This window comes from Babylonia areolata, chromosome 20, assembly GCF_041734735.1.
Source record: "Babylonia areolata isolate BAREFJ2019XMU chromosome 20, ASM4173473v1, whole genome shotgun sequence".
Classification (NCBI taxonomy): Eukaryota; Metazoa; Mollusca; class Gastropoda; order Neogastropoda; family Buccinidae; genus Babylonia; species Babylonia areolata.
Window position 1 is genome coordinate 15,533,525 of NC_134895.1, and position 27,011 is coordinate 15,560,535.

General features: G+C 48.5%; 1 protein-coding gene across 5 annotated transcripts in view; it reads left to right on the forward strand.

The window, feature by feature from the left end:
• The window catches only part of LOC143295254 (3',5'-cyclic-AMP phosphodiesterase 4C-like), a 632,856-nt gene extending 606,134 nt beyond the window's left edge, over positions 1–26,722 (forward strand). For all 5 annotated transcript variants that reach the window (XM_076606833.1, XM_076606835.1, XM_076606836.1 and 2 more), the window contains exons 7-13: positions 14,083–14,282; positions 14,890–14,988; positions 16,735–16,899; positions 22,776–22,875; positions 23,619–23,896; positions 24,615–24,797; positions 25,311–26,722. In XM_076606833.1, the coding sequence (XP_076462948.1) occupies positions 14,083–14,282; positions 14,890–14,988; positions 16,735–16,899; positions 22,776–22,875; positions 23,619–23,896; positions 24,615–24,797; positions 25,311–25,712 (1,427 nt within the window). In that variant the 3' untranslated portion in view covers positions 25,713–26,722. The remainder of the gene's footprint in view (positions 1–14,082; positions 14,283–14,889; positions 14,989–16,734; positions 16,900–22,775; positions 22,876–23,618; positions 23,897–24,614; positions 24,798–25,310) is intronic.
• The last annotated feature ends 289 nt before the right edge of the window (positions 26,723–27,011 follow it).

The following is a 27,011-nucleotide window of genomic DNA, read 5'->3' on the forward strand; positions in this document are numbered from 1 at the left end:
AGAACTAAAAGACAAGCGGCGGAAGGGAGGAGAGAGAGAGAGAGTGGGGGGGGGGGGGGGGAGTGGAGAAAGTGGTGAGGGTGGTGGTACTGGTAGTCTTTTTTTTCTTCCCCACAGCATTTGTGTGTGTGTGTGTGATACACTGTGAGATGCAAACATGTTCTGCCCCTTGCACCCCCTTCCCCGGTTATTTTCGTGCAATTTTTCAGTCAGTGTGCCGTAAAAAAAAAAAATAAATAAAAAAAGAGAGCGAGAATTTAGCAGACGCCGGTTTTTTTTTTGTTGTTTTTTTTTTGTTTTTTTTTGTTTGGTTGTTTTGATTGGTTGTTGTTTTCTGTTGTCGTTGTTTTGGGGTGTGTGTTTTTTTGTTTGTTTGTTTTTTTTCGTTGGATTGTTTTCCCCATGCCGTTTGGGGTACCTGTGGTCTACAGACTACCTTCTCTCCCCTGCTGACACGAGACTGGTCTCCTTCCAGTCCTGAGAGAGACAGATATATATATATATATATATATATATATATATAGAGAGAGAGAGAGAGAGAGAGAGAGAGAGAGAGAGAGAGACATAGAGAGACAGAGACATATATAGAGAGAGACACGGGGAGAGAGACAGAGAAAGACAGAGAGAGACACACACACACAGATGTAGAGACAGGAGACAGAGAGAGACAGAAAGACACACACACACACACACACACACACACACACACACACACACACAGATAGAGACCAGGAGAGAGAGACAGGGAGAGAGAGACAGAGACAGACACGGAGAGAAAGACAAACACAGAGAGAGAGACAGAGAGAAAGAGGGAGAGAAAAAAGACGAAAAGACAAGCATCAGAAAAGAGAGCGGAGAGGAGGGAGGGGGAAGAGAGGGGGGAGGTGGAGTGGAGAAAGTGGTGAGGGTAGTGGTACTGTTAGTTTGGGGTTTTTTTCCCACAGCGTGTGTGTTTGTGTGTGTGTGTGTGTGTGTGTGTCCCACTGTGAGATGTAAACATGTTATGTCCTGAGAGAGACACACAGAGACAGAGATAGAGAGAGAGAGACACACACACACACAGACAGACAGAGAGAGAACGAAAAGTCAAGCAGCAGAAAAGAGAGAGAGGAGGGATGGGGAGGGGGGGTGGGCGGGGTGGAGAAAGTGGTGAGGGTGGTGGTACTGGTAGTTGTTTGTTGTTGTTTTTCCCCACAGCATGTCTGTGAGAGAGAGATAGAGAGAGAGAGAGAGAGAGAGAGTGTTTGTGTATGTCCCACTGTGAGAGAGACTAGAGACAGGGAGAGAGACAGACAGAGAGAGATAGAGACAGGGGGAGTGAGACACAGAGAGAGATAGAGACAGGGAGGGAGAGAGAGAGATACAGACAGGGAGAGAGATAGAGACAGGGGGAGACACACACACACACACACACACACACACACACCACTCCCACTGTCAGATGTAAACGTGTTTCTCCATGCCGTTTGGGGTGCCTGTGTTCAAAAGACTGCCTTCTCTCTCCCCCTGCTGAGACGAGACTGCATGGTGGTCTCTTCATGTTTTGTCAGACAAGGTTTTTTTGTGTTTGTTTTTTATCCGGCTGCGTTGTTTTGTGTGCCGGCAAAAAAAAAAAAAAAATGAAACCCTGAAACACACACACACACACACACACACACACACACACACACAATTTTTTTTTTTTTTTAAGTTCGAGGCAGATCAGTATTCGCTCGGAGGTGGCAAGCTGTCCTATCCTGGCCTTTCTCGTTTGCACTGTTTTACTTTGGCCTCTGTAGGGCATTACTGTCTGTCTGTCTGTCTGTCTGCCTCTCTCTCTCTCTCTCTCTCACTCACTTTGACGCATAGTGTATATATTTTTGTATGTTATGTACCGGAGGCCCGTCAGATAAACTTTGTCACTGTCATATCCAATGAATATGAATGCGTGTTAGCAGCTCATTCAGTATCCATCCATCTCTCTCTCTCTCTCTCTCTCTCTCTCTCTCTCCCTCCTTCCCGCCCCTTCCCTCCTTCTCTCGTTCCTACCCGACGCAACAACATTATTCTTATATTTTTGCGTGTGTCGGTGTATGTTTGTTTTATCTTTTCTGTCATGTACATATGTACTGTTTTTATTCCCATCGTGTTTGTGTCTATATTTTTTGAAGGATTGTGCGTGATTACTCAGGGTGGGACTGGATGAAAAAAAAACACCATTTGTTATGCATTATCCTCATAAAGGAAGAAAAGATATTTCTTGTCTTTGCGCTCTCTCTCTCTCTCTCTCTCTCTCTCTCTCTCTCTCTCTCCTGCACGCCCCGCCCCCCCCCCCCCCACGTCCCCCCCCCACACACACAAAAAAAACCACACATGCATCCGAATGATTGTGCGCCCCTACAGCCTTCCGATTTCTTTTCTTTCTTTTTTTTTTTAATTACTATTAAATATGTTTTAACGGAAATTTTGAATCCGATTAGGACCTCTTCAAAATAATAAAATGCAGTTGCAACCCAGAAGCCCGTATAAGCAAGCCAGCAAACATGCGCAGAGAGAGAGAGAGAGAGAGAGATTACAAGTGCACACGGGTGTGTGCATAAGCAGGCATACACTTCCCAGACAAATACCGCTGCGATGAAGAATGATGTTTGCAATGGAAACAAAGCTTTCACACACGCACACAGAAAAAACGGCGACAAGAAACTGAACAGGTAAAAAAAAAAAAAAAAAAAAAAAATCCACGGGTGATAGGGAAATAATTATGTTTGAGACGATAATCCACGCACTTGGCGCACTGGGGAAAAAAACAAAAAATCAAAAACAAAAAAACAAACAAACCATGGCATCTTCAATCCAAGTCCTCTGGCAAAATTCTGTAGAAGAAATCCACTCTGACAGGTACATCATATACATTAGTGGAGTAATGGCCTAGAGGTAACGCGTCCGCTTAGGAAGCGAAAGAATCTGAGCGCGCTGGTTCGATTCACGGCTCAGACGCCGATAATTATTTTCTCCCCCTCCATTAGACCTTGAGTGGTGGTCTGGACGTTAGTCATTCGGATGAGACGATAAACCGAGGTCCCGTGTGCAGCATGCACTTAGCTGACGTAAAAGAACCCACGGCAGCAAAAGGGTTGTTCCTGGCAAAATTCTGTAGAAAAATCCACTTCGATAGGAAAAACAAATAAAACTGCACACAGGGGAAAAAAAAAAAGGGTGGCGCTGTAGTGTAGCGACGCGCTCTCCTTGGGGAGAGCAGCTTGAATTTCACACAGAGAAATCTGTTGAGATAAAAAAAAAAGAAAAAAAAAAGAAAGAAAGAAATACAAATACATGCATTCAAGGCCTGACTAAGCTTGTTGGGTTATGCTGCTGGTCAGACGTCTGCCTGGTAGATAATGATCTGGCGTATGATTATGGATTTCTCCAAACGCAGTGACGCCCCCTCGAGAAACTGAAACTGAAACTGAAACTGGAGACATGTTTACTCCTCTGTACAGGAAGCGTACATAATTTATTTTATCAGCAGTCTCCGTAGACACCCCCCAAAAAGAAAAAAAGAAAACCAAGAGACAGACAGACATAAATAAAATGGGAGACCGGATTATATAACAGACTTCATCATAATTCATTGTGCCTTATGACGAAATCCACACTATTTTCGTAGGTTATGCGGCAGCCGGATTCACTCGAAATTTCGCCTAAAAATCCTTGCGTAAAATAATGAGGAAACTAATTCCAAGAACCGTGGGCGTGCATCACCAGCTTTTTGTTCTGTCAGTCGTGACAGCGAAGAGAGGGGAGCGTATAAGGACAGCGCTACCTTCGCAATTACCACCAGCCACCCTGAGCTGTTTAGGTAAAAGCGAGTGTTAGGTAACGAGTTAGGTTACATATCACTTGCGCATTATTTAATCAGCTTTTTTTTTTCTTTCTTCTTGCGTACTACTACCATAGACACTATTAACTCACTCAGTACGGCCAGTCCTCTCTTCTCCTCTACACAGACCCCTCGGATGTCCAGTGGGTGTCTGAATGACCCAACCTTTAGCTTCCGTCGTCAGAATTGTGGTATTCTTTGTCAACATTCACCTCTTCAGTATAAGAACCTTCCGCTTGCAATATTTTGATGATGGTAATTGGGGTGAAACGCTGTTAACGTCGTCTCTTTCGCCGTTCGTATGGAGAGAGTTAATTGACCATTTCGTTTGCTGAATAGCGTGATACCAAAGGACAAGGCCTTACTGGCACATACCGCATTAGTTTAATGAAGTAATGGACACCGATGGTTTTACGTGTGCGACGGTCACAGTGATGGAGCGAACTCGTGTGAGATGTACTTGTTGATGCTACTGGTATCGATGGATGTGTCCGGAAAAGGACGGCACTGAAAATAACGGTTTGAGGTGTTTGTGTAAAGTGCAGCTTTTCTTTCTTTCTTTTTTTTCTGTCTTTCTTGTTTTTCTTCTTTTTTGGGGGTGTGGGGGAGGGGGGGGGACAAAAGTGATGTTTCTGAAAGCCACATATATCCAAGCATATTTACGACACAGGGCTGGGAAAAGGATAGAAAAGACATATCAATAAACTGTATGGTTTAGACATAAGTAGCAGTTTGGACATAATTTATTCGTGATAATAATCATTATCAAAACCACGAAAGTTTCACTTTCCTGACTGAGGAGGCGTGACTGCGTTCGGGTCAATCCATATACGCTACACCACATCTGCTAACCAACGCATTTAGCGTTTAGTGAGGTATTGTGAGCATGCATATATATATATATATATATATATATATATAGATATATAGATATGCATGTGTGTGTGCGCGCGCGCGCGCCTATCGGAGTGGATTTCTTCTACATATTTTTGCCACAGGACAACCCTCTTGTCGCCGTGGGTTCTTTTTCAGTGCGCCAAGTGCATTCTGCACACGGGACCTCGGTTTTAACGGCTTATCCGAATGACGTGACGCCAAGTTCGATTTCTCCAGTCAAACTTGGGAGAGAGGGCGAGAGCGGGATTCGAACCCACACCCTCACGGACACTGTTTTGGCAGATGAGTGTCATATCCACCGTTAATTGGAAAGAATACACACAGGGACATTTAAAACACATCAAATAGAATACAGAAAAAGAACACATGAGGATATCAGTGATTTATTGAACATGATTATTTACAATGCTCATGATTTTAGTCAAGGTATCTAAGATGCAGCCTTGGACCTGGTAATCCAAACAGACTCCTTTGTGGTCTTTTCCTTTGTTCACTTTTATGTGCAGACGCACTTTCGGTAGTTTGCGTGCGCGCGCTCTCGTGTGTGTGTGTGTGTGTGTGTGCGTGCGTGCGCGTGCACGCATGCACACGCGCGCGCAAGCACATGTCTGAGGTGTGATGGTAAACATCAACACTGCCATTTAACCGGAAACTATCTTTGGTCTTTGGACACCGAGTTAGGCATGACCGTTGCAAAGTCACCGTCCGTTGCGGAATGTAACGATACTCTGTCCTTCCTCTATCGGAATGACAGTACAGGTATACCGGTTATAGTCCCCACAACACAGCGACAGTCTGTTCAGCGTGTTCTTCAGTTTGGAAATGATGCAACCGTAGACGTGTACATGGCAAACAAAGTTTTTTTTCATAAAAAACGTGGCCGCAGGAGCGCTTTCACTGAGGGGTGGAGAAAGAGAGAGAATTTGAATTGAATTTCATTTATCTATTTATTTATTCATTTATCTGTTTATCTGTTCATTTACTTATTTGTTTATTGGGGGGAGAGAGAGAGAGAGAGAGAGAGAGAGAGATTATGCATGCAACTAGTTTCCTTCCCTGTCATTTACCTGGGTTTCTCTCTCTCTCTCTCTCTCTCTCTCTCTCTCTCTCTCTCTCTCTCTCTCTTCCCTGTCGTTTACCTTACTCTCTGTCTCTCGCTCTCTCATTTACCTTTGTTTCTCTCTCTCTGTCTCTGTCTCTCTCTCTCTCTCTCTTCCCTGTCATTTACCTTACTCTCTCACTCTCTCTCGCTTTCATTTATATAGTATAGTTCTCTCTCTCTCACTCTCCCCCCCCTCTCCCCTCTCTCTCTCTCTCTCTCTCTCTCTCTCTCCAAGTTGATTCTACTTTTCTTTAATGTGTGTCGTCTGTGGAGAGAGTTCAGTGGATAGGGGGGAGGAGGGTAGGGGGGGGGGGAGAGACAAGGAAAAGACAATTGGGGGACCTGCCCGTCGGCCTGGCCGAGTCTTCCTGCCGACCGGGGGCGTAAATTTGGAGGCCAGGCGGGTTCACGGGCGGTCAACCAGGGCGTGTGCTTACTTTACTGGGTGAGGTGGGGCAGGGGGTCGAGGGGTGAGGGTGAGTGAGGGAGGGGTAGGAGGAAGGTTGATGTCAGTGCTTTAGCAGTGGCAGGCACCGCCGGAGTGGCAGTATATTTCCCACACGTTGTCACTGACTAGAGACCAGTTCCCCCCTTCTCCGGTCTAGTGATTAGTCGCAGTCGCCACCGACTTCCCGTCAGGTTGCGGGGGGAAAAAAAAAGAAAAAGAAAAAGGAAAGAAAGAAAGAAGGAAAAAGAGAGTAACTTGCTCTTGCTGAAGCTGCTGAGCCGAAACGATTGGTTGTTGGGCGTGGGTACGTGTTGGAATCTGCTCGCTGATTGGTCGATGTGACATTGGCTGCCGGAAAACTTTTCTGTCACCTGCTTGTACGTTGTGTAATTTCGGAGGCAGGTCGGTGAGGCCAACACAAATTAGCAAGTTTTATATATTTTGCGTACGTGTTTTAAAAATCCTTCCGTATTTGTGTTTGCCTGTGGTATCCAATTCATGTTTGTTTATTTTGTTTTTCTTTGTACCGTGTCCCAGCGGCCAATATTCATTGTAGTGACCCCGGTAAACGTGGTATTGAAAACAGAAACATTTTGTTTTAATCTTACTCTGTGATCTTCTCTATTTTTCTCAGACTTGAGAGTTTCTGAAAGTACTACGTGCCGTTTACACGGTGTAACAGATAAACGTTGAAGTCGACTTAATTCACACCACTGTACAGTAATACGAAAGATTATGAGGTACGTTTCGTATTAGGCCGTCATGTTTTCAATGTTTCAGTGAAAATCTCAACATATACTGTTAAAGTATTGTCTGTATCTTTTTTTCCGATTAAGTCTACTTCTGACATCAAAACACATACCTTCGGTTTTCGTTAAACACTTGTCGATTTATTTCTGCTCATTGATGTCAGTTGCATTTTGTGTTTGATGATTGTTCATCTATATTCCATACCGAGGAGCAATGGCCTCTCTCTCTCTCTCTCTCTCTCTCTCTATATATATATATATATATATATACACACACATACATACACACACACACACACACACACATATATATATATATATATATATATAGAGAGAGAGAGAGAGAGAGAGAGAGAGAGAGAGAGAGATGAAACACACGCGCACGCGACGTATTACATGTAGGGTACAGTAGTGAGCGAAAGGGAGAGAGAGGAAACAAGGATTAGTGTCAAGAACATGATCAGTTAACCCTTTAAATTTCCATCTCCCTGTGCGTGTTTTCCCATTTCAGTTTTGGACTGACTTCGGTTTCTCAGTCTTGGACTGCCTGACTTGGGCTTCCCCGTTTCAGTCTTGGACTGACTTGGGCTTTTCCATTTCAGTCTTGGACTGAATTGGCCTTCCTGTTTCAATCTTGGACTGACTTGGGCTTTCCCATTTCAATCTTGGACTGACTTGGCCTTCTACATTTCAGTCTTCGACTGCCTTAGTCTTCCTGTTTCAATCTTGGACTGACTTGAGCTTTCCCATTTCAATCATGGTCTGACTTGGGCTTTCTCATTTCAGTCTTGGACTGTCTTGGATTCCCCATCACAGTCTGGGACTTTTTACATCATGACCAGCATCAAGCTGCAACTCCCATCGACGTGCGGCTCTGTCCGTGTTGCGCCTTCGATCTGTCTCCTGCTGTTCTTTTCCCATCCATTTTCCCATGGAGAGTGGTGTGTGTGTGTGTGGTGTGTGTGTGTGTGTGTGTGTGTGTGGTGTGTGTGTGTGTGACGGTGTGTGTGTGTGTGTGTGACGGTGTGTGTGTGTGTGTGTCGGTGGCTGGAGGAAGAGGAAGGGGGGCGGAGGGGGCTCCAGACGCTGGGAATTCCCGACCTGTCGTGATAAGGGCGGTACAGAATCTGACCGACTGACCCCGATGACAATGGCCCGCAGTTTGTAGATCAGTCTAGTCCTGTTCTTCTTCGGTAACTCAAGTTATAAGGGGAAAACAGCACGGTGGGTCGTGGTTTGATACCCATGACACATGTAGGCTACCAAGAACGTCACTTGTGGAGTTCCCTGGCTTTGTTTCTTCAGGAACTGATAACGCTGATCACAAGATTTGCTTGTCCATTGCGACTGAGGGGGAGGGGTGTGGGGTGAGTCGGTGGGGGTGGGGGCTAGGGAGAAGAAGGAGAGTGGTGGTGGTGACGAAACATTGTGGAGAAGACACTGTGGAAGACGGGAGGAAGGGAGATAAACTGGCGCGGAGTTGGTGGGAAGGGTGTGGAGGGTTAGTGGGTGGCATTTCTGTGGATGTCCCTAGCTCAACACAGTTGGGCCAGTAGCAAAGTGAGAGCTGTGTCACGACCAATCGTTTCTCCCTTAATTAATGGTATATATCTGTTGTATACTACAGTATAAATTCTATCGCAGTTGATTATCTGTGTATATGGATGTGTCTGTTACTGACCTAGCTGTGTTGTTTTCTGGATACCATGGATACATATTGCTGGCTTTACAACAGACATTCCGTAGTATTAGCTCTGCAATTATTGATAACCATATTATTGTCAACCCCAGCCGTGTAAGAACTGAGTTTTGTGCACCATGGATTTTAAAACCGTGGTCCCCGAATAGAATAAGCACGGTTGAAATCAGCTTAGCTTGTTGCGCTTTTAATTATCTGTCGAATAGTAGCTACGTTGGCGTTTGAGTTTGAAACCAACAGCAAGCACGGTGCTTCCGTGAACAAATCAAACCACGCACCAAAGTGATGAGTTCAGTTTTTCCTCGGGGTAAGTTTCCCCACACCACTGACCACCAGCTGGATGGTGACCACTTCCCTGTAGTGGCTGGTCGACCAGTGGACAGACAGGTCCCTTGCAGGTGTGTGGGACACCGGCTGGTCAGTCTGTCTGTCCTGGGCCACATTGCGCGCTCTGCGTGGAGAGAGAGACAGGGAGAGATACTGACCAGGCTTGCTTTGTTATGTCAGCGTGCTTTAAAGTACATCAGTCTTCAGAAATCAGCCCCACGATAGTGACACATAGTATGCGGTGGTGTTATCAACCTTATACTGATACCGTTTGGCCGTCTTCAGCTTCTTCAGCTTGTCTCTTAGTTCGTTCTCAAGCCTCCACAGGTGGTGTGTGGCTGGGTTTCGTTGGCCCTACAAAACAGCCAGCCTTCCTCAAGTCAGGTCTTGTTTTAAGCACGGCACGTGACGTCACGTACGGCGCGCGCCAGCCTTCCTCCTCCACCTCCTCCTCCTCCTCCTCCTCCAACCTCCCACCCCAACTCCCCAGCCGTGCCATTCATAAAGGGAGTGTGTGTGTCGGAGTGTTTTCACACAAATTTGCTACGCGGAAAGGCATCGCTGGCTGGAGCACTGACGCATCACTGCCGCTGTTGCTACCAGTTGTGCTGGCCTTAGACTGCACAGAAATTCCAATCCTGCCTGCAGGGGAAGCTGTTGCACTGTGTTCCTTGTCATTCATGTTCACCCGTCTTCTTCTTTGGGGCTTCTTCTTCTTGTTGTTGTTGATGATGATGTTTTCTGCTCGTGTTGTGTGTTTGCGCGTTTCATAGGAGTAAAACAAGAAAGGCACGCGTTATCATCATCACTGACTGGGGGACTACAATTGGATACTTGGCGAGTTAACACAAGCTGAACTTATACAAACTTTGAGGTTTTCTTTGTTTTGCCTGTTGGACTGCCGAGAAGGAAAAAAGGAAAACGGGGGAGAAAAAAGACAAAATACAGCTGTTTCCACATGACTGCGCGCTGCTGTATTTTGCTGACAGTCCAACAACAGACTTCAAATCCCTCTCCATCTTCCTGACACTTAGACGGGAGAAGAAAAATACAGGAAAAAAACAACAACAACAAAACAAAAACCAACTGTTCACTGTGACAGTCGGTAAACGCAGAGAACAACATTTGTAGAAACTTGTCACGCTTTCAAAACTGGCAGCGACTTGAGAAAAAAACAACAACAAAAAAACCCACCTTGAAAGAGTGGTGCAAGAAACTGAACAGCCTGCCCCGCGATTCTGAGTGAGGGGAGAGAGAGAGAGAGAGAAAGGGATTAGAGAGAAGGGCAGGATTCTTCTGCCGCATGCTGCTGACCCGTACCACTGCTGTTGCTGCTGCTGCCACAGTCCAAGGATGCCTGCCCTGTGCACTGTCCTGCCGCCCCCCTTGCCCTCCCTAATGCCCGCCTCGCGTGTCACGAACAGTGCCCAGGAGGAGAGCGGCGCCCACGAGAGCTTGGACATCATGCTGACCGCCCTCACCGCCACCGACACCTACCTGCTCACCCTCACCTCCTCCACCTCAACCTCCACCACCACCACCACCACCACTGGTGACCGACACCACCACCACAACCACCACCACCACCACCACAACAAGAACAACAACAACAAACACCACCAACACCAACACCGTTCTTGTGAGTTTTTTTGTTTTTTTTATGTTGTTTTAGCTGTCGTTTTTTATGGAGGTGCTGATGGCTAGAATGGGGGTGGGAGGGGGTGTGCGGTTGGGGGGCGGGGGGGGTTAGGGTTAATGAGAGGTGGTCGTCTCTGCTGGGGGTGATGGAGAGGTTGTTTGTTTGTTGTTATTGTTGTTTTGTTCGTTTCGTTGTTGTTTTTCGTGGGGTGAGGGATGGAAAGCTACGAATCTCTCCCCGACACTCGGATGTGGGGGATGGGAGTGGGGAGGTGGTGGGGAATGGAGAAAGAGAGAGAGAGAGAGAGTGTCGGGCTGGTGCAGATTGAAGCTGTCACTTTTTTCTCTTTGTCTTTCCATTTAGATTACACACTGTGGCATCGTCAGTCTAAATGTTTGGAGCAGTGAGCCGTAATTTCAGTGTGGATGCAAACTGTCAGTACGTTCTTTGTCGTCCCAAAACCCCATGTCGTCCTTTCTTTCTTCAGCGATTCGATCTCCGTGGGAAACAGATTGTACATGCTTCTCCCACATACCTCTCCCTCTCTATGTCTGTCTGTCTGTCTGTCTCTCTCTCTCTCTCTCTCTGTCTCTCTCTCTCTCTGTCTCTCTCTCGTCTGTTTCACAAGGTATGTCAGTCCTCTTCACGAACTCTCATAATTATTATGCAGTTGCCGTGTGTTTGTGTGTTCGTGTGTGTGTGTCAGTGTGTGTGTGTCAGTGTGTGCGTGCGTGTGTGTGTGTTTGTTGTTGCTGTTGTTGTTTTACAGTGTCTTAGAGAGCGTCTTAATATTGTTATTCAGTCGTCACCATCTTTCGGGGAAATGTTAAAAGGCTGGTCACACGTGGAAACAAATCCATTTGTCACAGAGAAATGGTTGTTCATATTTCTAAAAAAAAAAAAAAAAAATTAATACATGCATACATACTGTCATGCGTTCGCACAAGAGTAGCGGCTTTCTTCGTTACAAACTTGATATCGTATGTGATTAGCGTTTTAATTATCTGCATTGACGGACAAGATCACTTTGGAGATGGCTCACTTGAGATTTTTCTTTTCCTGTTTGTTTGTTTTATATTCTTCCCCTCCCATCAGTCCCCGCATTCTACCACCACCACCACCACCACCACGCGACTTTATCATCACCACACACACACACACACACACACACACACCTGCCTTGACCCCTCCTACCTTTCCACCCTTCTCCTCCGTCCGCCTGTGTCCTTCAGTCACTGTCATCGGCTCCACGCGCCAGCCGTCGTACTTTTCCGTCTCCGAGAGAGAGAGAGAGAGACAGAGAGAGAGAGAGTGCAAGACAAATTATTCTTTGTTTCAGACGATGATGGATATGTACTGGTGCGCTGAGAGAGAGAGAGAGAGAGAGAGAGAGAGAGAGAGAGAGAGAGAGAACAAGACGATGCACCATTTTTTCCGAGGATTTACAGACAAGCACTTATCATCAAATCCCAGCACAGAGAGACAGAGACAGAGAGGTAGGGTTGGGGGTACACAGAGAGACAGAGAAGTGACCTAGACAATACAACATTATTTCCGAGGATAATAGATAAGGATTGATGCTCTTCGAATCATTCAGTCCCTGCACACACACACACACACACACACACACACACACACACACACACACACAGATGATGCCACGAACTTCACTTTTCTTTTTTGTTGTTGTTTTTGTTGTTTTTTTCCCCTATGTGTGTGTGTGTGTTTTAGTGGTGGCCTTTGTGTACTCCTAACTACCACCTGTTCCTGCCGTATAACCCCCCCCCCACCCCACCCCCACACCCACCCTCCCACCCCCCCCCTCTCCTCCTGTTCCTTGACCTTCAAATTCTCGGCCATCACCACCACACGCCTCATACCCCACCCGAACACCCCCCACCCCCACCCTTCCCCCTCTCCCTCCCCCTCCCCCTCACTGACTCCATTAACACCTTGTCCCCCGTCAGTCAAGAGAGCACCACATGGTGACAAGTGGTAGGTGGTTATGACGACGGTGCTCACGTCTTGAGCTGCCATGAAGTTGAGGGCAGGGGAGAGCGGCAGGGTGGGGGAGGGGGGGGAGGAGGGGTAGGGGGGACAGTGAGGGGCCGAGGGGGAGGGGGGTGGGGGGGTACGAAGGTTGACAGGCAGCCCGAGTACTGTGCCCTTTCTCTCGGTACTCTACCCTGTCAAGACAAAACACACATAGAATATAATACACAGCACACACAGACAGACAAAGAGAGAGAGAGAGACTGGGAGGGGGGGGGGGGGGGGGGGGCCGGAGGACAGACTAATGGCCGCGCTCTGCAGCCTCGGGCGCTGATTGGCTGGTTCTGTCTGTTCCGAGAGCGCTCGTCCCGTGTCTCTCGGGAACGTTGTCTGTCGTTTCCGCTTTGGGGGGGGGGGGGGGGGGGGGGGGGGGGAGTGGAGGGGAGCAAAAAAAAAAAAAAAGGAGGTTAATTTTTTTTTTCTTTTTCTTCTTTTTTTCCCCCTGTAAGACTGAAGATATGACCGTTCTCTTGCAGACGAATATACAGCACGTACCAAGGGTAGAGACAGAGTGGGAGTGTGTGTGTGTGTGTGTGGGGGGGGGGGGGGGGGTGAGGGGGGGCGGAGAGAAAGAGACACACACACACACACACACACAGAGAGAGAGAGAGAGAGAGAACTATTTCATGTCAATAGCTTATCAACCTTATGACGTTGGGTTGCAAGAAACGAGAAACAAACAAGCATGGAAAATATATTGATACACTGATAAAGTAAAAGAGGAACCACAATGCATGTGCCGAATAATATCAACGTTTCTACGTTGCTTACTACACTTCAAAGAAAGAGAGTGAGAGAGAGCGGGGGAGGGGGGGGGGATGCACATCCACATTAAACCAGAGAGATGGTTTATTCATAAGGCCATGGCCCCTCAGAAACAGGGGGGGAGGGGGGGCTTGGGGGGGTACATGAATATAACTAGAACTTTATCGCATGTCTGAACTGTTTTAACCCCGCCATATAGGCATCCATACTCCGTTTTCGGGGGTGTGCATGCTGGGTATGTTCTTGTTTCCATAACCCACCGAACGCTGACATGGATTACAGGATCATTTAGCGTGCGTATTTGATCTTCTGCTCGCGTATACACACGAAGAAGGTCAGTTCAGGCAGAAGCAGGTCTGCACAAATGTTGACCTGGGAGGATCAGAAAAATCTCCAGCCACCCTTTACCCACCCACCAGGCGCCGTTAACCGAGATTTGAACCCGGGACCCTCAGGTTGAAAGTCCAACGCTTTAACCACTCGGCTATTGCGCCCGTCGCACAACATGACTAACACGTGTGTGTGCGTGTGTTGTGTCCTTGCAGACAAGCAGCAGGAGCTGGACCTGCCCTCGGTCAAGGTGGAGCCCACGGGGGAGGCGAACAAGGACCGGAGCGGGCCGGCGGAGAAGAACCGGCCCATGTCCCAGATCCCCGGGCTGCGCAAGCTGAAGCACGCCAACAGCTTCACCGGCATCGTCCCCAAACACGGCGTGGACACGCCCCACACCGAGGAACTCGGCAAGGTAAGGGGGGAAAGGGGGTGGGGTTGGGGGGAGGAGGGGAGGGTGCCTCTGGGAAGGGGTGGGGGTGTGGGGGGGTTCGAGGGGGGTGGTTGTGGATGTGTGGATGGATGGGAGGGTGAGTGGATGTGGATGTGCGGGTGTGTGTATGTGGATGTGCGGGTGTGTATGTGGGGGTGCATGCATGTGTGTGTGTGTGTTGGGGAAGGGGGGTGCATGCATGTGTGTGTGTGGCGGGGGTAGGGGGGGAGAGTAAGGGGATAGAGTTGGTGGGTGTACATGCATGTGTGTGTGCGTGTGTGCTGGATGAGGGAGTTGGTGGATGTGCATGCACATGTGTGGTGGGGGTGGGTGTACGAAGGGAAAGGGGGTTGGTGGGCGTGCATGCATAGTGGGTGGGTGGGTGGGTGTGCACGCACACGCGCAACGTATGCGTGTTTGTGTGTGTGTGTGTGTGTGTGTGTGCCAGCGGCGTGCATTGTCTATTTTGTTGTTGAGTTCTGTGTGACTGACCAATGACGGACAATGGAAGTTGAAATAAACATGACCTTGAAGCTGAAAATAATAAACATGATCTACTTTTTTGGGGTCTGTTTCTGTCTGTGTGCAGTGCATGACCGATATCGACAAGTGGGGCATCGACCTGTTCAAACTGTCCGAGTTCTCCAACAACAGGCCCCTCACTGCAGTCTGCTACACAATCCTACAGGTAGGTAACCTCACCCTCCATGACAGTCCTACATAATATACATGTTACCATGTTCACGTGTGTGAAGCCGCCGTCATTCCAGTGCTGTTTTTGTTGTTGTTGTTGTTTTTATGTCCCCTCCCCCTTTACCCACCTTCCCCCAACAGTCTTCACGCCCATGCTAATGACATCTCTGCTGTCCCGGTTTGCATCATGTCGTTCCACCCGGATCCGTCCCAGCCCCCCACGTACCCCCCCCACCCCCCACCCCCTTTTTTTTTTTTTTTTTTCTCTTGTCAACACCGCCCTTCCCGTGAAGGTTCCTCCCATCTTGTTGCGGTTACTCCCTTGTTTTTTTTGTTGTCAACTTGTAATCAAGTAACTCTCGGGTCTTGACTCTCCGTGTTTTTGTTTTTTTTGTTTTTTTTGGTTTTAATTTTTTTTTTTTTTTAGCTGTTACTGCGTAGTGCAGTGGAAGGGGAGTCCCCCCCCCTCCACCCCCTCCCACCTCCCCTCAAGTCTAGGAAAAGTATCGAGAGGGTTGGGGCTGCCATGTTTGCTGTTGTGTCAACGTGATCGTGACATCTTTGTGTGTGTGTGTCTTGTCTCCAGGACTCCTTTCCTGGTCCGCCCTTGTCTCTTTTTTTGACCACATGAAAATAAAATAAATAATGGTTAGCACGTTTCCCGCCCTCCAACCCTCTAGTCACCCTTTACAGCTTGGTCTCTGACCGAGGATAGGCGCTGTTTATATGAACAATCCATATCATCATCATCATCATCATCATCATCTGCATCATCCTTGTGTCTGTGCCTTGACCCAGGAACGGGAGCTGGTGAAGACGTTCAAGATCCCGCCCTCCACCCTAGTCACCCTTAGAGTTGGTCTCTGACCGAGGATAGGGATATATTGTATGAACAATCCATATCATCATCATCATCTGCATCATCCTTGTGTCTGTGCCTTGACCCAGGAACGGGAGCTGGTGAAGACGTTCAAGATCCCGCCCTCCACCCTAGTCACCCTTAGAGTTGGTCTCTGACCGAGGATAGGGATATATTGTATGAACAATCCATATCATCATCATCATCTGCATCATCCTTGTGTCTGTGCCTTGACCCAGGAACGGGAGCTGGTGAAGACGTTCAAGATCCCGCCCTCCACCCTAGTCACCCTTAGAGTTGGTCTCTGACCGTGGATAGGGATATATTGTATGAACAATCCATATCATCATCATCATCATCATCATCTGCATCATCCTTGTGTCTGTGCCTTGACCCAGGAACGGGAGCTGGTGAAGACGTTCAAGATCCCGCCCTCCACCCTAGTCACCCTTACAGCTTGGTCTCTGACCGAGGATAGGCGCTGTTTATATGAACAATCCATATCATCATCATCATCATCATCATCATCATCTGCATCATCCTTGTGTCTGTGCCTTGACCCAGGAACGGGAGCTGGTGAAGACGTTCAAGATCCCGCCCTCCACCCTAGTCACCCTTACAGCTTGGTCTCTGACCGAGGATAGGCGCTGTTTATATGAACAATCCATATCATCATCATCGGCACATCATCATCATCATCATCATCATCCTTGTGTCTGTGCCTTGACCCAGGAACGGGAGCTGGTGAAGTCGCTCAAGATCCCGCCCTCCACCCTAGTCACCCTTAGAGTTGGTCTCTGACCGTGGATAGGGATATATTGTATGAACAATCCATATCATCATCATCATCTGCATCATCCTTGTGTCTGTGCCTTGACCCAGGAACGGGAGCTGGTGAAGACGTTCAAGATCCCGCCCTCCACCCTAGTCACCTACCTGATGCACCTGGAGGATCACTACCACCGGGACACGCCCTACCACAACTCCATCCACGCCGCGGACGTCGTGCAGTCCACGCACGTCCTCATGTCCGCCACCGCCCTAGAGGTCAGTGTCCGTCTGTTTGGGGAGAGGGTGGGGGAAGATTTGGGGGAGGGGCGGCGGGGGGGGGGGGGGGGGGGGGGGGGGCAAGGGGGAGAGGGGAAAGGGAGGAGGGGATTGGATTTGATGGAAAGCTTTTGGGGTAGACCTTGTATGGTTTGTTAGTATGAGAGAGAGAGAGAGAGAGAGAGAGAGAGAGATTCCAGCCCAGATAACTTTGTTTTTCATTAAAATTCTCTCTCTCTCTCTCTCTCTCTCTCTCTCTCTCTCTCTCTCTCTCTCTCTATATATATATATATATATATATATTTGTGTGTGTGTGTGTGTGTGAAAAAAAAATATATATATGTGTGTGTGTGTGTCTGTGAGTGTGTGTATGTGTGTGTCCGTGTGCTGAATGTTGGAAGCAACATTTCCAACTTTGCCTGCGCCTGCGCCGTAAGTTGGCATGACATGATACGCTAAGCGAAGACAGCATTCATGCGGAATGGCGCTGATATTTACTGTTCCTGGTATGTGCCATTTTTTTTTTTTCAGATTTCAAAAAGGTAAACATGGCTTTATCTTGTAAACTGTTTATCATTATTATTATTATTATTTTTTTTTTTTAGTTTTATTTTATTTTATTATTATTGTTGTTATTATTATTATTATTATTTCAATCATGAACACGTTTACGGACGTTAGTGTTCCTGAGAAAAATAAAAGGAATCTGATTGCGGCCCTCTTGCTTCCCCCCCCCCCCCCCCACCCCCCCCCCTCCTCGCCCCCCCTCACCCCCAGCATAATGTTATGCATTTAGTCTGGCCAGTAGATAACTAAGCAAACGTCAACACTTTTTTAACTGCGCAGTCCAGAAAACTTGTACTGCAGATACATAGCTAGCTATTAGCTACCCGTCGTGTTGATTCCTAGCTGCAGACTGGCGAAGAAACTTGTGCCGGTATGACGGCACGTGGAGGAATGAGTTGTGTTATGTTGTGCAAAGGAGTGGTTCCCCTTGACGTTCCACTCATTTCCTGTTTATTGAACACAGACGGCGGGGGGGGGGGGGGGGGGGGGGGGGGGGGGTTAGAATGGATAAGGCGCTCACCTACCACACACAGTACAGTGTCCGCGAAGTTGTGTCTGGGTTCGATTCCCCCGTTCTCGCCCTTTTCTCCTACAAGTTTGACTGAAAAAAGAAAAAAAAAAAAAAAAAAAAAAAAAAAAAAAAAATCAAACTGAGCGTCAAGTCATTCGGTTGAGACGATAAACCGAAGTCCCGTGTGCAGTACGCACTTGGCGCACAGAGAACTAAAAAAAAAAAAAAATAATAATAATAAAGCAAAATAAAAATGAAATGAAAAAAAAAGAACCCGTAGCAACAAAAATGTTGCCTGGGAAAAAATTCTGCAGAAGAAATCCATTCTGATCAGTACACACAAATATGTAGGCATGCACTCCAGGCCTAATCAGTTAGGCGCGTTGGGTTATGCTGCTGGTTAGGCATCTGCCCGGCAGATGTGGTGTAGTGTGTACAGTTATGGATTTGTCCGAACGCAGTGACGCCTCCTTGAGAAACTGAAGTAGAAGAAAAGAAGAAAAAAAGAAGAAGAAGAAGAAGAAGGAGGAGGGAGTTGGAGTAGGAAGGATCGTAACATAGCTCGCTTTCAGTCGGATTACCCCCGATACTGTTTACAAAACAGCATCCCCATTCCTCAGAACAGAGCAAAAAAGACCGCCAAGCTCGTTCGCTCACACCACGCCACCCCCCACTCCCCCATATACGTACATATATATTTTTAATGTGTGTGTGTGTGTGTGTGTGTAAACATAGAAGGTATCAGCAACAGCGAACGTTACAGGACAGTCGTTTCGGAAGAGATTGCGGCAGGGGTGGTGGGGTGGGGGGAGCAGAGGGGGTAGGGTGGGGTCCGAGAGGGTTTACGGGAGGAGGGGGGTGGAGGGGGGAGGAAGGTTGACACCCAGCGAAGCCAGAGGTCTGGGACTTGACGTCAGAGTCTCCTGGCGGACGTGCCGGGCGGCAGCTAAGATGGGGAGGGGAACGACGGTCCTGGAATAAGTCAGGGCGTTATCAGCCTACCCACCCACCCACCTGATGGGCCGTGCCGGCGGTGGGCCTAATTATCACCTGGCTTAGGGGCTGGAAGAAGTGGGGGTGGGAGGTTGCAGGATGGCATGGGATGTCACGTGCCCCTCCCTGCCCCTCGCCCTCGGCTCTGCTGTTCTCAGTCTGCTGTATATGTATGTGTGTGTGTGTGTTTCTGGGACACTATGTATAAAAACAGTCTAGGAAGGGTAGTGCTGACGGGGTGGGGTCGGGCAGAGCAGAACAGCCAGAGGAAGTGTTGTTTTTTTTTTTGGGGGGGGATGTGTGTGGGGTGGGGTTAGGGTGTAGGGGATATGGGTGGGGGGAGGGATAAGGCGACGGCAGTCGGCAGGGGCCCAGGCTGTATCGATAGAGGCCCAGGGAGCGTGTCTGACACCAAGCTTTATGGGGCCAGCCTGGTCCCAGCGCCGCTATCATTGTTTCCGGGGCTCTACGTGCAGTTTGCCATTCTTCTGGGGAGGGGTCTAGGGGGAGGGGGGGGGGGGGGAAGGCTGCTACAAACCAGTCTTTTTTATTTATTTTTATTTTTATTATTATTTTTTTCACTCCCTCTGACTTTTCCCCGATTTTTGTGACTGCCCAGGAACTGGCTTATGGTATTCGGTACGATGCCCCCTCACCCCCCCCCCCCACCCCACCCCCCCTTCCTTTCTGCATATTTGTTTGCTGGAATAAGTTTCACAATAAATGAAGATGAAATTCCCGTTCAGCAGCAACAACAACAACAACAACAACAACAACAAAAAAGCCAAAAGCCCAGCACGGAGCAACTTGACTTTTTAATAATTTGGGGAGTGCGCCAGTATGGAGTCAGGAACAGTCTTGACGATAATGTTATGCAAACACACCGCTGCAAAGTTCGCACAGGAATCCACACCGCCCCGCCCCCCGGCCTCCCCGTAAAAGGAAATCGCTTTCCTGTCCTACCCGATGGAAACAGTTCGCAAATTTAACAAGAAAACAGTCTTTCTTGTCGGTATTTTGTTCCTTTTAACTAACGGCATGACGTTTGACGGGACATTTCTGTTCCAACAGTCGAGGTCGCGTTGCCTTGGAAGCAGGTTCAGCGATATTCAGTGTTTAGTTTTGTTTTTTTTGTTGTTGTTGTTTTTTGTTATGTCTTTTAGTTGTTTCCAAGAAAGAAAGAAAGAAAGAAAAAACCCAGCTTGGCATTAAAGCGGCAGCAGTCTGGCATTAAACAGAACATTCCCTTCGTATCGGGATTTTGTCAGTCAGCCGTGTTGGGGGGACGGGAGGGAGGGGGTGGGGGGGGCGTTGTGTTACCCATGGAGATGGAAAACATGGAGGGTGAGAGGCGGGTGCCCTTATAAACCGTATCGGTAATCATTGATGACGGCATTCTGAAAGGCTGAGCAACAACTCGGCGTCAACAACCTGAGCTAGTTCTGTCGATGACTGCGGCTGACGTCAGAGGCAAGACTGCTGACACGTGGGCTGACAGGGGGAGAGCACCGTGACAAGGTCATCACTGATCAATTCAACAACCCCCTGTCAATAACGTCCCCTTTTGGAGGATGCCAGCGTCACAGATAATGTTGACTCCATGACTTTTTTTTGTTTTGTTTTTGTTTTTGTTGTGGTTGTTATTGTTTTACCATGATCGTAGGGAGAGGCTTGCTGTACAAATTCGGAATGTACAACTGACGGACAAGAACAGTGCTATATTTTCTGAAGCGCGCGCCAGGGAATTTTTCAAGAACAGAAAAGGACAAGTTAATCGTTAATGAAATGAAAAAAAAAAAAGTGATAATAATAAGCGAGCGACTGGTGAGAAAGAAGGAGAGGCTGGGGGATGGGGGGGGGGGGGGGGGGGGGGGGGGGGGGAGGGAGAAATTTGCAGCTCATAACCGCATCGACCAAAAAGATTAAATTTTAAAAAGAAGGTGAAAAAGAAAAAGAAGATAGTAGCGAAAAATAAGAATGTCATTTTATGTGTTTTTCTCTTCCCCCACTAATCGTTCAGCAGTGACGCCAGAAGAATTTTAAGCACGTGCTTAACGGCATGTCTCACGAGCCACTCGCCCCCCCTCCCACACACATCCCCCAGCCCCCAACCCTTCCGCCCTCCCCCCCACCCCCGGCCCGGCACCTCCTTCCCACCCTCCCAGCACCTTGATGAGGAGGATGACCCACAACACACACACAAAAATGCCGGTATCATTCCAGACTTTGTGGGTATAGTAGTAGTAGATAGAGGTGGGTCCCGCTGCGTTGTTATCACACGACCCGCGCCCCGCTGTTTTCCTCCTTACTTGCCGGGCTACCTGCCTGCCTGCCTGCCTGCCTGCCTCAACCCTCACGTTCCATTGGAAACTCGACACCCTCACGATACCTCCCCTTCCCATCCTCTAATCTTAAGTCTCGCGTCATTTCCGGTTCGTGATCACCAACATGCACTCCTCTGCTACCCCGCCTCCCCCCACCCCCCCACCTCCCTTCCTCTCCCCACCCCTCCCGCTTCATTGCTCCCTCCTCCTCCTCCTCCTCCTCCTCCTCCTCCAATGCCCAGCCTTTCAAAAACCTTCAACGCATACTGCGGTCGTCGAGGAAAAAGAAAAAGAAGGGGTTCGAGTAATAATTAGTGATCAGCTCTTGAGAACTTCTTGTCGTTGTGTGGGTTATCAGTTATGTTAAAGACTTCGCTGATCATAATCGTTCATGAACTGAAACAAGAAATATGATAAGGCTACCTGATTGTTTTATGTCAGTTTTTTTTTTTTTTTTTTTTTGTTTTTTGATAATTTTTTTTTAAATTAACGTAGAATTTGCCAAACTCGTACGTTTCTACCCCCGGCTTGACATAGGTCACGGTGGTGTGAGTCAATGAACATGGGTCACAAGCATGCATGGCGACTTGCCAAAGTCCTTTTCATCATGCAACATTCCTTGTGGAAAAAAAACATCGTCATTTCACACCCCTCAGCAATTCCCAGTCTACAAATGAGAACGTTTATCAACACATGTGTACACGCAGCTTGGCAAGGATTGGTATCGTGGCAATCTACATTTGGCCACTCCCCGCGAGTACCGGTGTTTTGCCGCCTCTCTCACAGCTTCTGATATCAATAGGTTAACAGCTTTCATCACATTCCGCGAACGACGCCGGGTGAGCCGACTATAGCGAAATGAAAAAAAAAAAAAAAAAAAAAAAAATCGGAGCAACAATGTTTTGGTCATCACCATTTCAGGCAGATGTAAGCAGTGATGGCCTAGAGGTAGCGCGTCCGCATAGAAAACGTAGAGAATCTGAGCGTGCTAGTTCGAATCACGGCTCAGCTGCCGATATTTTCTCCCCCCCTCCACAAGACCTTGAGTGGTGGTCTGGACGCTAGTCATTCGGATGAGACGATAAACCGAGGTCCCGTGTGCAGCATGCACTCAGTGCACGTAAAAGAACCCACAGCAACAAAAGGGTTGTTCCTGGCAAAATTCTGTAGAAAAATCCACTTCGATAGGAAAAAACAAATAAAACCGCACGCAGGAAAAAAAAGGGGGGGGGGGGGGGGTGGCGCTGTAGTGTAGCGACGCGCTCTCCCTGGGGAGAGCAGCCCGAATTTCACACAGAGAAATCTGTTGTGATAAAAAGATAAAAGATATAATAAGCACGAGAGCACTTTTTTTAGGTTTCACAGGAGTTCTGAAGCACCATGCAACTGCTGTTTCTGTTACACGACGTACACTGACGAGGCTGGCTCATTAACGGCAGTGTGGTTATCGTGGGTGTTTTTCTCTGTGTGTGGGTGTGCAGAATGTGTTCACCAGCCTGGAAACGCTGGCCGCCATCTTTGCCTGTGCCATGCATGACGTGGATCACCCGGGCGTCACCAACCAGTACCTCATCAACACCAGTGAGTGCCCCCTGCATGCCTCATCCCACCCACCCTCCTCTCACCCTCATCCCTCTCACTCTCTCTCTCTCTCAATCTTGACAAGCCACAACACAGACTCTAATTTTGATACGCAGTAACACACACAAACACACACACACACACACACAGAGCCACCACCACCACCCCCCGCCCCCCCCCCCCCCCCCCCCCCCCCACACACACACCCATCCCCAACCCCCCAACCCCACACACATATTGCAGTGTGGCTGAACACTGTCAGTTTACTGTTTTATTTCATTGTATGTTTATGTTTTGCACAAACCTAGGGCAGGCTCTCAAGGCCTGATTATAAGCGTGTTGGGCTTACACGAAGGTCTGGCACCCGTTTGAAAGGGTCACTGAAAATTAATTGTCCATTGTTGTTGCTGCATTTATTTACTTATTTGTTCATCTGTTATTACTGTCTTTTATTGTATTCTCTTTTTTTTGTTTACATATTGATTTATCTGTTGTTTTTGTTTGTTTGTTTGTTTGTAATTTTGAAAATTCATTTATTTGTTTCATTATTTATTCATTAATTTAATGATATGTCATTTTCCTTCTCAAGGCCTGACTAAGCTTGTTGGGATACGGTTGCTGCTCAAGGCACCTGCTTAACAGATGTGGTGTAGTGTATAAATTATTGGATTTGTCCGAACGCAGCGATGCCTCCCTGAGGAACTGAACTGAACTGAAACTGAAACTGAACTGAACTGCTGCAGGCTCTGAGCTGGCGGTGATGTACAACGACGAGAGCGTGCTGGAGAACCACCACCTGGCCGTGGCCTTCAAGCTGCTGCAGGAGGAAAACTGCGACATCTTCGTCAACCTGAGCAAGAAGCAGCGCCAGTCGCTGCGCAAGATGGTCATCGACATGGTGCTGGCCACAGACATGTCCAAGCACATGAGCCTGCTGGCCGACCTCAAGACCATGGTGGAGACCAAGAAGGTGGCCGGCTCCGGCGTCCTCCTGCTCGACAACTACACCGATCGCATTCAGGTGGGTGGTGGGCTGGGCTGTGATGTGTTGTGCTGTGCTGTGCAGTGCTGTGCTGTGTTGCACTGTCCTGGGCTGTTCTGTTCTGTGCTGTGTTGAACTGTACTGTGATTTGCTGTATTGCGCTGTACGGGTGGCGGGAGGGGGTTGGGGGGAGGGACTTGATATGACGCTGACGCTCGTTATGGTTTGATAATATTCAGCATTATGTGACTTCTCTTTGTCTGATGAAGACTTAATCACATTATTAGACTGACGTGAAGTCCCAACGCCGACTGTCCTAAAGCCCTCTTAACCGAGAGAGTGGGGAGCGTAACTTGGGCAAGACAATCTCCACGTTAATCAGATTAGCCAGACACGACTGGATGGACAACAGTTGGATTGCCTGTTCTGGTGGTCATAGCCAGACACGACTGAGTGGACAACATTTGGTTTGCCTTCTCAGCTATTCTGATGATGGTCACAATCAGACACGACTGCATGGACAACAGTTGGTTTGCCTGTTCTGATGGTCACAGTCAGAAACGACTGAGCGGACAATAGTTGGTTTGCCTTCCTCTGCTGTTCTGATAGTCTTAGTCGTGACTGAGTATCATTCATACACACGACTGAGTATCATACATACATACATGCTCCCATACCCCCTTCCCAGCCCGAAGTTTTCGTTGTTGTTTTGTTTGTGTTTTTTTTCAAAGTGGCGGGTGACTGTGGCCTGTTGCAGGTGCTGCAGAACATGGTGCACTGCTCGGACCTGAGCAACCCCACCAAGCCCCTGGAGGTGTACCGCATGTGGGTGGATCGGGTCATGGAGGAGTTCTTCAAGCAGGGAGACAAAGAGCGCAGCCAGGGGCTGGACATCTCGCCCATGTGTGACCGACACACCGCTACCGTGGAAAAGTCCCAGGTCAGTCTGGATTGATTGATTGATTGATTGATAAGGATGCTTAAATATCTCCTATTTTTTGGTGTCATACACTGTACTATGTCAAACTGATGCAATACTAAGCCTAACGGTCAGAGACCAACCACCCAAAACAAAACTACAGGCAGACAAAAAATACCCTGTGAAAATGCCCAGGAAAACGTAGCACACACCTGTGATAAATGCCCAGGAAAACCAAACGAATCCCTGTAATAGATTTCCAGGAAAAAAGTTAACACCCCCCAGTGTTAAATTCCCAGGAAAACCCTTAACACATCCTCGTGATAAATTCCCAGGAAAACGTAACACACCCTAGTGATAAATTCGCAGGAGAACTGTTAATACCCCCCCTACCCCCTGTGATAAATTCCCAGGAAAACCGTTAGCACATCCACGTGATAAATGCCAGGAGACTTAAAAAAAAAAAATGTGTGTTCTATTTAAAAGTGACACCATGTTTAACCCTTCATGGTCACTGTGTGTGTGTGTGTGCAGGTGGGCTTCATCGACTACATCGTGCACCCGCTGTGGGAGACGTGGGCCGACCTCGTCTACCCGGACGCCGCCGAGATCCTAGACATGCTGGAGGACAACCGCGACTGGTTCCACTCCATGATCCCCATCTCGCCCTCCTCCTCCTTCTGCACCAACCTGCCAGCCCAGGACTCGGCCCCCGCCACCACCGCCAGTGAGAACGCCACCTCCAACAACCGCTTCCAGTTCGACATCGAGGAGGAGGAGGAAGGGGAGGGCGCCAGTGACGGCAAGAGCACGAGCAGCGAGCAGTCCAGCACGGCGCCACCCTTACAGCTGAGGCCCAGCAGCGGCAGCAGCACCGCCAGCTCCCTGACCTCACCCCCGGCCCCCAGTGCAGCACAGTCCGGCGCCAAGAAGTGAGGTCCCACCCCTACCCACCCACCCACACACACACCCCCGCCCAGGGAGAGAGGCACTGCCAGAGCGAGAGAGAAGGCTCGGGACCGACCTCCACGTCTAGGGTGTGTTAAAGCTGGCATGTTGTTGTTGGTGGTGGTGGTGGTGGTGGTGAAGGGAGGGGGTGTGGGCACTTGTACTACTGGCCAGGGTTTCACAGCTGAGCTGGTCTGGAACAACAACAACTCTGGCAAGGCAAACCAACCAACCATCCAACCAACCAAACCACCAGTGGAAAAGGGCCTTTCCACTCTCTTAGGACTTTAGGAACCCAGCCGGTGCTAGCAACCTGCGTGCATTTTTTTTAACACAGACCTTCATCAGTGATACTCCTCCCTCTCACCTAAGAAAGCGTGTTTCTGTTTTTTTCTCTGGCACCAACCACACACAGAGCCCTCCACCCGAACAAAAAAAAAACCCAACCTGCCAGCTCATGTCCTGTAGAGTTCCGCTGCACGACTAACTGCTCTTCTCAGGGAAGATGTGATAGCACGCACTGAAGGCTCAACGAAGAACCTGACCACACACCACCCTGTCCACCGCTCCACAACCACCCTACACCCTACCCCACCCCACCCCACCCCACCCACAGTCTCCCGGTAGTGGTGGCGGTGTTGGTGATGACTTTCTGGGCACGGTTTCCCGCACCACCACATGTATTGTGACTGGGTGTTCCTAAGGACTCACCTCTGTCTTCACTGGCAACACTGAGAAACGGGCAGACAACCCAGCAAAAAGGATGTTACCTTGTGTTACACACACACACACACACTTTGCTCCTGCAAAAAGAAAAAAAAAAAGACCTCCCCACTTTCAAGAGACATGAGACAATTTGTTGTGTTACACACAAGCCATGTACTCTCAACTTCTTGGTAGTAGATTTGAAACTTTTTGTGTTGTGACTGTGGACGTTCACACAGTAGGGGAGGATGTTTTGCCCAGAGCACAAATCCCCCCCCCCCCCCCCCCCCCCCCCCCCCCCCAGCCGCTCATTGTCATCTCCAAGGAGCCAGGGAGGCAGGGGGGGGGGACACAAAATGCCCAGTGACCTACTACATATGGAAGCCAGCACTGTAGATAGCACCCTCTCCCCCCCACCCCCACCCCCCACCCCCCAACTACCCCTCACAGTGGACAGCAGTGAGTGTGATGTGACAATGCCTCGTGATGCACTTGATGAACAAAAAAAAAAAACACACACACAAAAAACCCCGGACTTGGTCTGATCTTCGTTATCGAGACAAGCAATATGATTGATGATTT